We start from the raw sequence: 12931 nt of genomic DNA, 5'->3' as shown, positions 1-12931 counted from the left end.
ACATACAGTGCTCCAGCATCTGCATCTTGTGCTCCTCTCACTGACTACCAATGAAAGAGGTGCCCCTTCCAGAAGTGCGGCAGATGCGGATAAATGGCCTCAGGGGGCCGCATGTGGCAGTGGGCCGTAGTTTGGGGACCCCTGGTCTATGGTGTTCCTCTGCCCAGAAAATCATGCTACCCTTCTCCCTGTGTTTAAATCCTATCTATCTTTTTTTTTAATTAGTTTTTATTTTAATTTTAATTTTGTTTTTTTACAGAGACAGAGAGTCAGAGAGAGGATAGATAGGGACAGACAGACAGGAACAGAGATGAAAAGCATCAATCATCAGTTTTTCGTTGCGACACCTTAGTTATTCATTGATTGCTTTCTCATATGTGCCTTGACCGCAGGCCTTCAGCAGACCGAGTAACCCCTTGCTCGAGCCAGCAACCTTGGGTCCAAGCTGGTGAGTTTTTTTTTTCTTGTTTTTTTTTCTTTCCTTTTATTTTTTCTGAAGCTGGAAATGGGGAGGCAGTCAGACAGACTCCCGCATGCACCCAACCAGGATCCACCCGACACGCCTACCAGGGGGCGATGCTCTGCCCATCCGGGCATCGCTCTGTCATGACCAGAGCCACTCTAGCGCCTGGGGAAGAGGCCAAGGAGCCATCCCCAGTGCCCGGGCCATCTTTTTGCTCCAATGGAGCCTCGGCTGTGGGAGGGGAAGAGAGAGACAGAGAGGAAGGAGGGGGGGTGGAGAAGCAGATGGGCGCTTCTCCTGTGTGCCCTGGCCGGGAATCGAACCTGGGACTCCTGCACGCCAGGCCGACGCTCTACCACTGAGCCAACCGGCCAGGGCCGCAAGCTGGTGAGCTTTTGCTCAAACCACATGAGCCCGCGCTCAAGCTGGCGACCTCGGGGTCTCGAACCTGGGTCTTCCGCATCCCAATCCAATGCTCCATCCACTGCGCCACCGCCTGGTCAGGCCTAGCTATCTTTTCAGGCCCACTTCAAATGCTACCTCTTCCACGAAAACTGCCTCACTGCTGTCCAGCCAAAGCAAACTCTCCGGAGCATTCACAGCAGTTCTGGCAAACACATCCCATTCTCTACTTTGCATTATAAATCTGGGGCATCTTGTCTTATTTCCTCTCTCTGCTAGGAGATGCCCTTCTTGATGGCAAGACTTATATTTGCCCACAGTTTCTAACACAGAAGAGGCCAGAATATCCAGTAGAAACTTGTTAGAATTGCAAATTCTCGGGTCCACCTCAGACCTATTGAATCAAAAACTCTGGGAGTAGGGCCCAGAAAACTGTGTTTTAATGAGCCCTCCAGGAAATTCAGACACTTGCCAAAGTTCAAGAACCACTGGAATAAGGGTTTGCTGAATGAATAGATGAATCGATGATGAGTTAAAGTACAAGTGACATAAAAATGTGCCGGCTGATAATAATCGTAAAGACCACGTCCTTCTAGCCTCAACCAGTGCACTGGGAAAACAGACCCTTTGCCTGCTGTCTGATGCAGGCCCAGTAATGACTGCTGGCTTGGGTCACAACAGACTGAAAAGACATGGAAGAAAGGGTGCTGGCTGAAGCTCAAGGTCTGTCTGTGCTTGTGTCTGTGTAAAGGTGTGTGTGTGCGTGTGTGCCCTCAGCACACAGGAAAACTCAGCTTAGTGGAAGTAAAGGGGTGGTGGAGATGGCATTTTTCCCCCCTTAAGGTCCTCTGCCAAGGATTTCCTGGCTGAGATTTTTTCCTTCCAAAGTTAAGAGACAAAAAGGAATAACCCGGCCCTGGTCGGTTGGCTCAGCGGTAGAGCGTCGGCCTGGCGTGCGGGGGACCCGGGTTTGATTCCCGGTCAGGGCACACAGGAGAGGCACCCATTTGCTTCTCCACCCCCACCCCCTCCTTCCTCTCTCTCTCTCTCTTCCCCTCCCGCAGCAAGGCTCCATTGGAGCAAAGATGGCCCGGGCGCTGGGGATGGCTCCTTGGCCTCTACCCCAGGTGCTAGAGTGGCTCTGGTTGCGGCAGAGCGACACCCCGGAGGGGCAGAGCGTCGCCCCTGGTGGGCATGCCGGGTGGATCCCGGTCGGGCGCATGCGGGAGTCTGTCTGATTGTCTCTCTCCGTTTCCAGCTTCAATAAGAAAAAAAAAAGGAATAACCCAAACCCATTACTTTCACATTTTAGTTAAAGTTTAGAGGTAATCAGGAGGATGAGGCTTCAAGGCTACAAAAAGTGAGGTTCTGATGAGAACTGAAAGGGCTCATTCCAAAATTCAACCTCTCTCTGTCCACATCAGGCACAGGCCAAGACCCTAAAAAGGAGGAAAACCAAAGAATTTGCAGAGGGGTGGGACACTCGCTGGGCTTCTCCTGACCAAGAAGTCATTTCTGGGCACAGATGAGAGGAAAGTTTTGCTTCTACAATCTCCGTCCCTGCAGAACTTGGAAAGTATGCGCCAACTGGTATAATGGTAGCCTTTTCTCCTCCTCCAGACTCTGGTTTCTGTCTGGCCTCCCGCTTCCCCCACTGACCATAACTGGAGAGATAATTAGCCACTCGTGCAGCTCTTCCTCTGGCTTTTTCTGAGCCCTTGTGGTGAAGTGCCTGGTTCCCAGAATGCCTCCCTGCCATCTGGGTCACCCTGTCCCCGCCATCCCACCACCCTGCCCTGGCTTCGGTGACCCAATTCTGGTGGCTACTGAGTCTGCTCTGCCAACAGCCCAGGAGGCTCTGTCAATCTGAGATGGGGCCATCAGCTCTGTCCCTTTCCACAACTGATGCGCCTGGGCCAGGCCCCAGAAAAACAAACTGTCAGCTCTGTGGCTTTTTGGCAACCCAGCTTGGACTTTTGTTTTAACAAGGGGTGGGAGGGAGAATTTGAACCCTGTGGTTATCTGCATTTTAAAACATTTAAACAGAGTCTGTCCACCTGCTTGGCACTTGTGTTCGCTATTAAGTCCCTAAGCCCCACCCCTTCTAAAATAGCAACAATTCTGGGCCTCCTTAGTGGTTGCCTATATACATGAAGACTAAGGTGGGGGGCCTGACCTGTGGTGGCGCAGTGGATAAAGCATCGACCCGGAATGCTGAGGTCACCGGTTCAAAACCCTGGGCTTCCCTGATCAAGGCACATATGGGAGAAGTAACTACTAAGTGTTGATGCTTCCTGCTTCTCTCCCCTTTTCTCTCTCTCTATCCTCTCTCTAAAATCAATAAATAAAATCTTAAAAAAAAAAAAAGACTCAGGTGCAGTGGGGGGAGGATGTGTCCTGAGTCCCGTCCTCTCCTCGGGGGAGGGGTCTGCACTTGACTGCCCTGGGCATTCTCAGAAGGACAGGTGAAGGTGAATAGGTCCCTCAGTCCTCAGAGGGGAAGGACCAGGGTGAAAAGAGGTCCTCCTGCCTATAAGATCCATTTGCATTTAGAGGGAGTCTTCCCGGCCCTGGCCGGTTGGCTCAGCGGTAGAGCGTCGGCCTAGCGTGCGGAGGACCCGGGTTCGATTCCGGCCAGGGCACACAGGAGAAGCGCCCATTTGCTTCTCCACCCCTCCGCCGCGCTTTCCCTCTCTGTCTCTCTCTTCCCCTCCCGCAGCCGAGGCTCCGTTGGAGCAAAGATGGCCCAGGCGCTGGGGATGGCTCTGTGGCCTCTGCCCCAGGCGCTAGAGTGGCTCTGGTCGCAACATGGCGACGTCCAGGATGGGCAGAGCATCGCCCCCTGGTGGGCAGAGCGTTGCCCCTGGTGGGCGTGCCGGGTGGATCCCGGTCGGGCGCATGCGGGAGTCTGTCTGGCTGTCTCTCCCTGTTTCCAGCTTCAGAAAAATGAAAAAATAAAAAAATAAAAAAAATAAAATAAAATAGAGGGAGTCTTCCCAGACAAGAGTTTATTTCCTTTCCATACCAGATAATAGCCCTTCTAGCTGCTTTCTGACCATATCACTGATGTGGGGGCAACAGGGAAGTCAGAAAGGAGAGGGGAAAAAAGAGGCAGGCGTGATGGTGGCAGTAAGAGCATGGTTTTACAATCAAGCCCAAAGCTTGTTTCCAAATGCAGGAAGTGAAGGGATGCTTAGAATTATCTGGGAAAAAAGTCTATAATTTCCTCACTGGTCATGAGAACTAATGCAGTGCTGGCCACCTGGGGACTCTCTGCCCTAAGGGCTCTCCCGTCCTCCCATTCTTCATCTAGCACCTTACAGTGTCTTGTCTGAGTACCAAGATGAGACTACAAAGTGTGTTAGTGAAGTCTTTAAGCCAGGTCACTCCCGGAAGACCATAGTGGTGTCACCACCCTTGTGCTACTCTGGAAGGTGCTACTGGTCCCGGCCACAACCAGACAAGACAAGGAGTGTTTCGGCAGGGCACTTCGCTCACAGTACAGGGGAGGTGCACTGGAAAAGCCTCTAGACACTTCAGGTCGAGAGCTGGGGCAAAAGCACCAGGGCCCCCCTCTCTTCAGGAGGGCTCCGCAGGCAAAGAGCTACGGAAACATTACCCATTTGAGAGGGACCCTCAGAAACAGAGGCAACACTTGATGCTCCATGGGAAGTTCTAGACCCTTATAGTTCTTATTTAAAAAACGGATTTACAGCCATTCACAGGGCCCAGCCTGGCACTCACAGCAGCTGGGCTGCTGCCACCTCTCTTCACAAAGACAGCAAGCCTAGGATGCTGGGATGGCCCATGTGAAGAGCTAAGTGGTTGTCCCTGCTCGGCACACACTGAAGAAAGCATTAAAGAAGACCCAGGCAGGAGTTTCCGCAGCAGGCCTGGTGACCATGGCCGCTTAAGAAGGCTCAGACCACCTGACCAGGTGGTGGCACAATGGATAGAGTGTCGACCTGGGACACCAAAGACCCAGGTTTGAAACCCTGAGGTCGCCAGCTTGAGCACCGGCTCATCCAGCTTTAAGCACAGTATCGCGGGCTTGAGCTTGGAATCACAGACATGACCCCATGGTCGCTGGCTTGAGCAAGGGGTCACTAGCTCAGCTGGAGCCCCCCAGTCAAGGAGCATACAAGAAAGCAATCAATGAACAATTAAAGTGCTACAACAACGAGTTGATGTTTCTCACATCTCTCCCTTCCTGTCTATCTCTGTCTGTCCCTCTCTCTCTCTCTATCTCTCTTTCTCGCTTAAAAAAAAAAAAAAGAAGCCGCAGACCCTTCTCCAGTCTTCCTTCCACAATGTCCACAGAGCATCAGAGCACTCCTCCTCTACAGAGGAGCCTGGAGCTGATTCCACCTCCCAACACTGCCCGGAAGAGAACGATACAAAGGTTGACTAGTCCAAGGTTTCACAACAGGCAGAGGCAGTAACCGGGACCCTGGGCCACCAAGAAACCCGCAGGCAGGGACTTACACCAGAGTTCATAGTAGTAGTTGCAGCACTGAGACTGTCCACAGCAGTGTCCTGTGTCACAGATGTAGCTCTGATTGTTGGTACCCACACAGGTTTCCTTATCCTAAAAAAAATAAAAATAAACATTTTAGCATATTAAATTATAGATTTTAAACACCACTTCACTCTCTCATCCTCCTCTTTCTGGTCATCTGCTCACACTCCACCAAAATGGTTTGTACCAATATTTATTCCCATAAGAAAAAAATACTGGGAAGAACAGTAGGTTTAAAGGGGGAAGATGGTTTATTAAAGGGAGAAGAGGATTCAACACACACGGCTGAGTAGTAAAGAGCAGAGTGCCCCTCAGACAGGAAAGGGTTATGTCACTTTCTTCATATCCAAGCAGAAATACTTAATGTTGCAGTGTTATTTAGACTCATCTGGTAACAAGGTGTTGACTCTCCTATAAATAGCAGTACTTTAAAAAAAAAACAAAAAAAACTTTTTCTGTGAAAGTTCCTGGAATAATTTAATGCAGTATGTATTCTAAGATCAAGATTAGCATCTATCTAGTCAATCATTCCATCCTCCCTTAAAAACACATGATCTGGGCCCTGGCCGGTTGGCTCAGCGGTAGAGCGTCGGCCTAGCGTGCGGAGGACCCGGGTTCGATTCCCGGCCAGGGCACACAGGAGAAGCGCCCATTTGCTTCTCCACCCCTCCGCCGCGCTTTCCTCTCTGTCTCTCTCTTCCCCTCCCGCAGCCAAGGTTCCATTGGAGCAGAGATGGCCCGGGCGCTGGGCATGGCTCTGTGGCCTCTGCCTCAGGCGCTAGAGTGGCTCTGGTCGCAATATGGCGACGCCCAGGATGGGCAGAGCATCGCCCCCTGGGGGGCAGAGCACCGCCCCTGGGGGGCGTGCCGGGTGGATCCCGGTCGGGCGCATGCGGGAGTCTGTCTGACTGTCTCTCCCTGTTTCCAGCTTCAGAAAAAAAAATGAAAAAAAAACAAAAAAAAAAAAAAACACATGATCTGGCCCTGGCCGGTTGGCTCAGTGGTAGAGCGTCGGCCTGACGTGCAGAGGTCCCGGGTTCGATTCCCAGCCAAGGCACACAGGAGAAGCGCCCATCTGCTTCTCCACCCCTTCCCCCTCTCCTTCCTCTCTGTCTCTCTCTTCTCCTCCCGCAGCCAAGGCTCCATTGGAGCAAAGATGGCCCGGGCGCTGGGGATGGCTTTGTGGCCTCTGCCTCAGGCGCTAGACTGGCTCTGGTCGCAACAGAGCGACCTCCCCGGATGGGCAGAGCATCGCCCCCTGGTGGGCGTGCCGGGTGGATCCCGGTCGGGCACATGTGGGAGTCTGTCTAACTGCCTCCCCATTTCCAGCTTCAGAAAAATGCAAAAAAACAAACAAACAAAAAAACCCCACATGATCTCCAAGGTTAATTACAGTGTGACTCAAAAGAGGGCTAAACAACCTGCTACCAAATTCTTCACTTTTTTTTTTTTTTTTTGTATTTTTCCAAAGCCAGAAACGGGGAGGCAGTCAGACAGACTCCCGCATGCGCCGGGCCGGGATCCACCCGGCATGCCCACCAGGAGGCGATGCTCTGCCCCTCTGGGGCATCGCTCTGTTGTGACCAGAGCCACTCTAGCGCCTGAGGTAGAGGCCACAGAGCCATCCCCAGCGCCCGGGCCAACTTTGCTCCAATGGAGCCTTGGCTGCGGGAGGGGAAGAGAGAGACAGAGAGGAAGGAGAGGGGGAGGGGTGGAGAAGCAGATGGGCGCTTCTCCTGTGTGCCCTGGCCGGGAATCGAACCTGGGATTCCTGCACGCCAGGCTGACGTTCTACCACTGAGTCAACCGGCCAGGGCCTGAATTCTTCACTTTAAAAAAAATGTATTTCTTGATTTTTAGAAAGAGGAGAAAGAAAGGCAGGGGAGAGGGAGAAGCAGGGAGTACCAACTCGCAGTTGCTTCTAGTTATGTGTCTTGACCACTCAAGACCCTGGGTCTCGAACCAGCAACCTCAGCACTCCAGGTCAACATGTTACCCACTGTGCCACAACAGGTCAGGCTCAAATTCTTCACTTTTAAGAAAAAGGGAGACCTGCTCAAATAATCTAGTCCAATTTCAATTTGCTAGATCATTTTTTACTTATCAAATGATCTCTCGATAATTTGTTGTTGTTGTTGACTTTTTAGAGAGGGGGAGAGAAACAGAGAGGGAAGCATTTGCTTCACTTTATTTTTTATTTATTTTTTTGCATTTGCTTCACTTTAATTGTTCATTGATTGCTTCTTATATGTGCCATGATTAGGGGAGGGGGGCTCAAGCTGAGCCAGTGACCCCGGGTTCAAGCCAGTAACCTTGGGTGACCCCACACTCAAGCTGACAACTTTGGAGTATCAAACCTGGGACCTCAGAATTCTAGGTCAATTTTCTATCCACTGTGCCACTACCAGTCAGGCACTAATAATCTTTTTTTTTTTAATTATTTATTGCCCAGGCCAAGTGGCTCAGTGGATAGAGCTTCATTCACATGTGCCAACGTCATGAGTATGATCCCCCATCAGGGCACAAATGAGAAGCAATTGATGAGTACATAACTAAATGGAACTAGGTAGAACACCAAGTTGATGCTTCTCTCTCTCTCCCTTCTCAAGTCAATGGGGGGCAGAAGCTTATTAAAATAATTGACTGATTAATTTTAGAGAGAAAGGAAGGGAGAGAGAGAGATTGATTTGTTGTTCCACATATTTATGCACTCATTGTATATGCCCTAACTGGGGATCATACCTGCAATGCTGGCTTATCAGGATGACTCTCTAACCAACTGTGCTACCCAGGCAGGGCTCTCTTACTAACCCTGACTGGATCTAGGATTCATACTGTCCCTTGTCAGGGACAGCTACAGAAAGGGCAATGCTGAGTAAGCACCTAGTCGTCTGCCAAATTCTATTCGCAGCACTGGGGAATGGGACTGGAGGTGGAAAAAGTTTTTTTACATTTCACATTTAAAAACCCCACCAGCCATGATCTTCAGCCCAAAATGTACTCTGGACCACAGTGTATATGATAAGACTTATAAGTCACCTGCTCTATTTGGCTTTCAACATTTCTTTATCCTAAAAAAAGTAACACATGCATTTCTATACACTGTTTTGTGCCAAGCACCGGGTTGGGTACGAGGGATATACAAAGATAAGTAAGATATTGTTCCTATCCTCAAGAAGCTCAGAGTTAAGAAGGGAAAATACTGTGCTCAGCACAGAAACCAAAACCACAGTATTGTATTTGCTGCTTGTCAGGCTGACCCCGCCCACAGCACACATTGGGGCGGTGTCTGCGGTGGAAACTTAAGTCACATGCTTAGTTCCTTCTCTCTCGGTCTGGCTTTACTAGGCTGTCTACTTGGCCAGCGGTACAAACAAAGCACACCACTGACTGTCCACAGGGCTAGAGGCTTGGGAGACACAGTCCAGGCACCTGAAGCCACAGTGAGAGGACAAGAATGGCTAAAACCCAGATCCCTGGCTTCATGCAGGTTTCCACCCCACATCCTCAGGTGTTTCCTGGTCTTGAGAGATTCTTCCACCCCAGTGTAAAGGGGTCTAGGAAGAAGGAAACATGAGAAAGTCATTTGTAAACTCTGACAATGAGTGTTTCATCATATTGCAAACAATCCTTCCTTATCTTTGCCTTCCTGTGTATACCACATGCAGAAGGCAACCACCCATTGGTGGGTGGCTGTCCAGTGAGATGTCTCCTGTTAGGCCTGGTGGACGTGGGGAAAGCTGATCTGTGCTCACTTTTGATAAAATGCATGCTCTCCAACTTCAGAGTAAAATATTGCTTTCATAAGAACATTAGAAAGTTTCTCCCAAGTCTACGTAGTCTTGAAACACCACTCTTCTGGCGCTGGCTCAGAAGAGCACATTTCACACAGTTTCTAAAAGAGGCCATGCTGCCCACACCCCAACACAATGAAGAATCCAGTGATACTTCTGCCTCAAGAAAATTCATCAGAGGAGGTCCAGGCTCTGAGCACATAGGGCCAACTGGTCCTAAGTGAGGCATGGAATGGAATGTGTTTGAAATCTAAACAAGTGGCATCCTCATGACCCACTGGTGTCAGCTCTTCTCCTGGCTCTTCCATCCCCCAAGGCAGAAGGCCTGACATCCACAGGGCCCCACTCCTTTTCACAGGAAAAGCAGAACTGTAGTAGTATTCTTTAATCCTGAGTTCTTCAAACACTTTTGAACCAGTTTATCTCATCCCCTGTTCTCCCTCTGCCACAGATAAGAGCCTGGGATGGTCTTGATTATGAGAATTGTCATTTTCTGCTGCAGGAGGAAACAAAGAATTAAAGAATGTAAGTGTGTAAGCTGGCCCATGAACTGTTAGCAAAGAAAAAAAAAATGAAGATGAGCAGTGGTGAGATGCACATGTCAAAGTGAACTCCTCCAGAGAGAGACCTGCTGGTGTGAGAAAAAGATTTAGGCACATGGGTCTGGTCCCAGCTCTGCCACAGTGGAGGCACAGAACTTTGGGTAAGTTAGTCAGTAGCCCTAAGACTGGTTAAGATGCTCTCTAATGTCCCCTACCCACTACTCATCCCCTCTGACACAACATTCCTGAGCCAGCTATGTCTACTCTCATTCAAAATGACAAGAGCAGTGGTGTGCAATGTTGCTGGTGCTCTCCACCCTGCCCTAAAAAGAGCTAAATAGCAGGCTCCCCAAAGGCCTCCCGCAGACCTCCATGTGGCTCAGGACCCACCATAAGGAGGATTAAGAGTCAGTCAGATCTGGGTTCAAAACCCAGCTTATTAACTTATTAAGTCGATTATGCTTATTAACTGTGAGCTTGGGTAAGTTACTTAACATCTCTGAGCTCTTAATAGCAATATTATTTTGTGAGCCATTATTGCCAGCATGAAGGACCATCCAAACAGCACTCTGCACTCATTTAGAACTCTTTCAGAATAGCAAAGTTCATTGGCAATGTCATCTGTTCCAGACACACAAAGAACAGAAGGAAGTGAAGAGAACGTAATGGGAAGTTCAAATATGGAATCTTCTCAGCTCCCTTGATAATTATCTTTTGCTTTTCTTCCAAGCATCTCAAGCCCTTTACACATATGTTGTTCAGGCCAAGTCTGACCGGTACATATCCCTCCCAACCCTGTGGGCAGGAATTCTGTCTCCTTATTCTCCTCCTCCACCCCCAGGATGAGCACAGTGCCTGGCAGATAAAGGTTTGCTTCATGAAACAATGGCAAGGCAGCCTCTCTGAAGGCAGAGCAAGCTGGGGTGAATATAGCTAATGTGTGCAGAACACCTGCTATGTGCCAGGCACTGTCTGAAATACTTTACATGTATTCCTCTATCTTAATTTGAAAGCAAGCCTATGAAATGGGTAGTAACAGGGAATTGAGGCCAAGAGAGGGTTAGTAATTTGCCTAAGGTCACACAGCTAGGAAGTAGTGCAATGTAGTTTGTCAAGACTTCAAGCCCGAGCTTTAAACTATTATTAAGCTACAGCCTCCTTGGTTGAAGTTATACTTCTGCAGTTGTTTTTTTTTTCCATTTCAGTTATTTAAATAAATCCAATAAAAGCCCCAAATAAAATAAATTCAACATTTTTGTCTTTGACAGAAAAGATAAGGACCACACCCTGTGGAGCTCTCTGATACTGAGAACAAGATCTTCCCTTTTCTATTTGGCAGTGAGGAGGGGCAACATACCTGGGGCTCCTCCACTCTCTGCTCAAAAGCCTTTTGCACATACTGAGTTTCTGAAGAGCAGAATGGTTTCCCATCCCAGTGTGCAACAGTGACATTCCCTCCTTCAACATCTATTGAGCCCCGCACCAGCACTGTACTAGGGGTGAGGAACCCAATGGGGAAATGGCTGAAAACAGTCACGATCCCTGTCCTTGACAAGCTTGCGGGCTTAGGAAAAAAGATAATGCAGCCTGACCAGGCGGTGGCGCAGTGGATAGAGCATCAGACTGAGAGGAGGAGAACTCATGTTTGAAATCCTGAGGTCACCCCCTTGAGCATAGGCTCATCCGGCTTGAGCATGGGGTCACTGGCTTGAGAGTGGGATCATAGATAAGACCCCATGGTCACTGGTTTGAGCCCAAAGGTCGCTGGCTTGAAGCCCAAGGTTGCTGGCTGGAGCCCAAAGTCACTGGCTTGAGCAAGGTGTCACTTGTTCTGCTATAGCCCCCTGGTCAAGAACATATGAGAAAGCAATCAATGAACAATGAAGGTGCCTTAACGAAGAACTGATGCTTCTCATCTCTCTCCCTTTCTGTCTGTCTGTCCATATCTGTCCCTCTCTGTCTCTGTAAAAAAAAAAAAAAAAAGAAAGAAAGAAAGAAAGAAGAAAAGATAATACAATCATACAGATAAAACTGCAACTGAAAAGGAAAGATATCTGATTTAATGAGAGGTTATAAAATCTAGAAGCTATTCCTCAAGGTTCAGAATGGCTTCCGGGAGAAAGGTTTAAGTCGGAACTGAGATCGTCAGGATGGTTAGAAAGTCAGTAACTAGGGAAAGGGACAGGAAATACATTCCAGGCAGAGGAAACAAGAAAGCAAAGTCCTTTAGCTAGGATGGTTGAGGAAGTAGGTAGGACCAGACCATGCAGGCAGGTGACAAGGTCAGATTTGCTTTTTATTTATTTTTTTGTTTGTTTTCTTTCAGATTTCCACTTTAAAGATACTTTCTTCCTGGCAGTTTTCATTTGCACAAAACTCCATGCTAGAAAGGTAAAACTTCACATAAATAAACTTTGTGCAAATAATGTGCTTTTATGCCACAGTCCTTTACCTCAGGCAGGACTGTGGCGAAGACCATTAGGGTCCTTATGTGTTATTGGCATATGCCTTCAAGCCCTGGTACCACAGTGACCAGCTCCAAGATATGGGGCACATACGGTCACCAAATAAAAGCACAGGCACAAAGAAGCAAGGATGACCAACACTGAACTGGAAAGAACATTTTTTACAATGGAAAAGGATGAACAGCGTGCCTTTTGCACACATGCAAGAAATTATCTCATCTCTCTGGTGGCAGCATAAACTGTGGGACCAACAACATTTTCCTTAAGAGTTTCCAGGTCTTATAGTTGCTATTCTTAGCTGAGCCCCTGTAAAGGTCAATTTAATCAGCACAACAACTTTCAAAGTGCCAGCATAAAAAGAGCCACTGGGCAGCAATCGTTGCCGGGGCGGTTTAATTTGTCAATCTATGGGGCTGGGAAGGTCGCTAGCAAATCGGCAGCAGCATCTTCCTGTGCTCAGGAAAGCACTGAGGTTTTCAAGTTTTGAGGTAAAAAAAAAAAAAAAGAAAGAAAGAAAATAGGAAAACTGAAATACTTCACAGGATGCTAAAGCACAGGATGCTAATAAACATCTTGGCTCCTGGGCATGGATGATTTTGGAGTACCACCTCTGGCTTTCCTTATAGAGAAAAGAAACGGTTTCTAACAGAAACATCCAGTTCCACAAGTCCAATAACAAATATGTATTGCTACTCCCTCCCCACGTGCCAGGCACTATGCTGGATGCTACAGCTACTGCAACGAGC

The 12931-nt window shown here is 48.7% G+C and overlaps 1 protein-coding gene across 2 annotated transcripts in view; it reads right to left on the bottom strand.

The window, feature by feature from the left end:
* The window catches only part of WBP1L (WW domain binding protein 1 like), a 74790-nt gene that overhangs the window by 16155 nt on the left and 45704 nt on the right, over positions 1–12931 (bottom strand). For both annotated transcript variants that reach the window (XM_066240296.1, XM_066240297.1), the window contains exon 2: positions 5351–5453. In XM_066240296.1, the coding sequence (XP_066096393.1) occupies positions 5351–5453 (103 nt within the window). The remainder of the gene's footprint in view (positions 1–5350; positions 5454–12931) is intronic.

Source organism: Saccopteryx bilineata, chromosome 7 (assembly GCF_036850765.1).
Source record: "Saccopteryx bilineata isolate mSacBil1 chromosome 7, mSacBil1_pri_phased_curated, whole genome shotgun sequence".
NCBI lineage: Eukaryota > Metazoa > Chordata > Mammalia > Chiroptera > Emballonuridae > Saccopteryx > Saccopteryx bilineata.
Note: the sequence above shows the minus strand (reverse complement) of the source record. Positions and strands in the feature narration are given on the sequence as shown.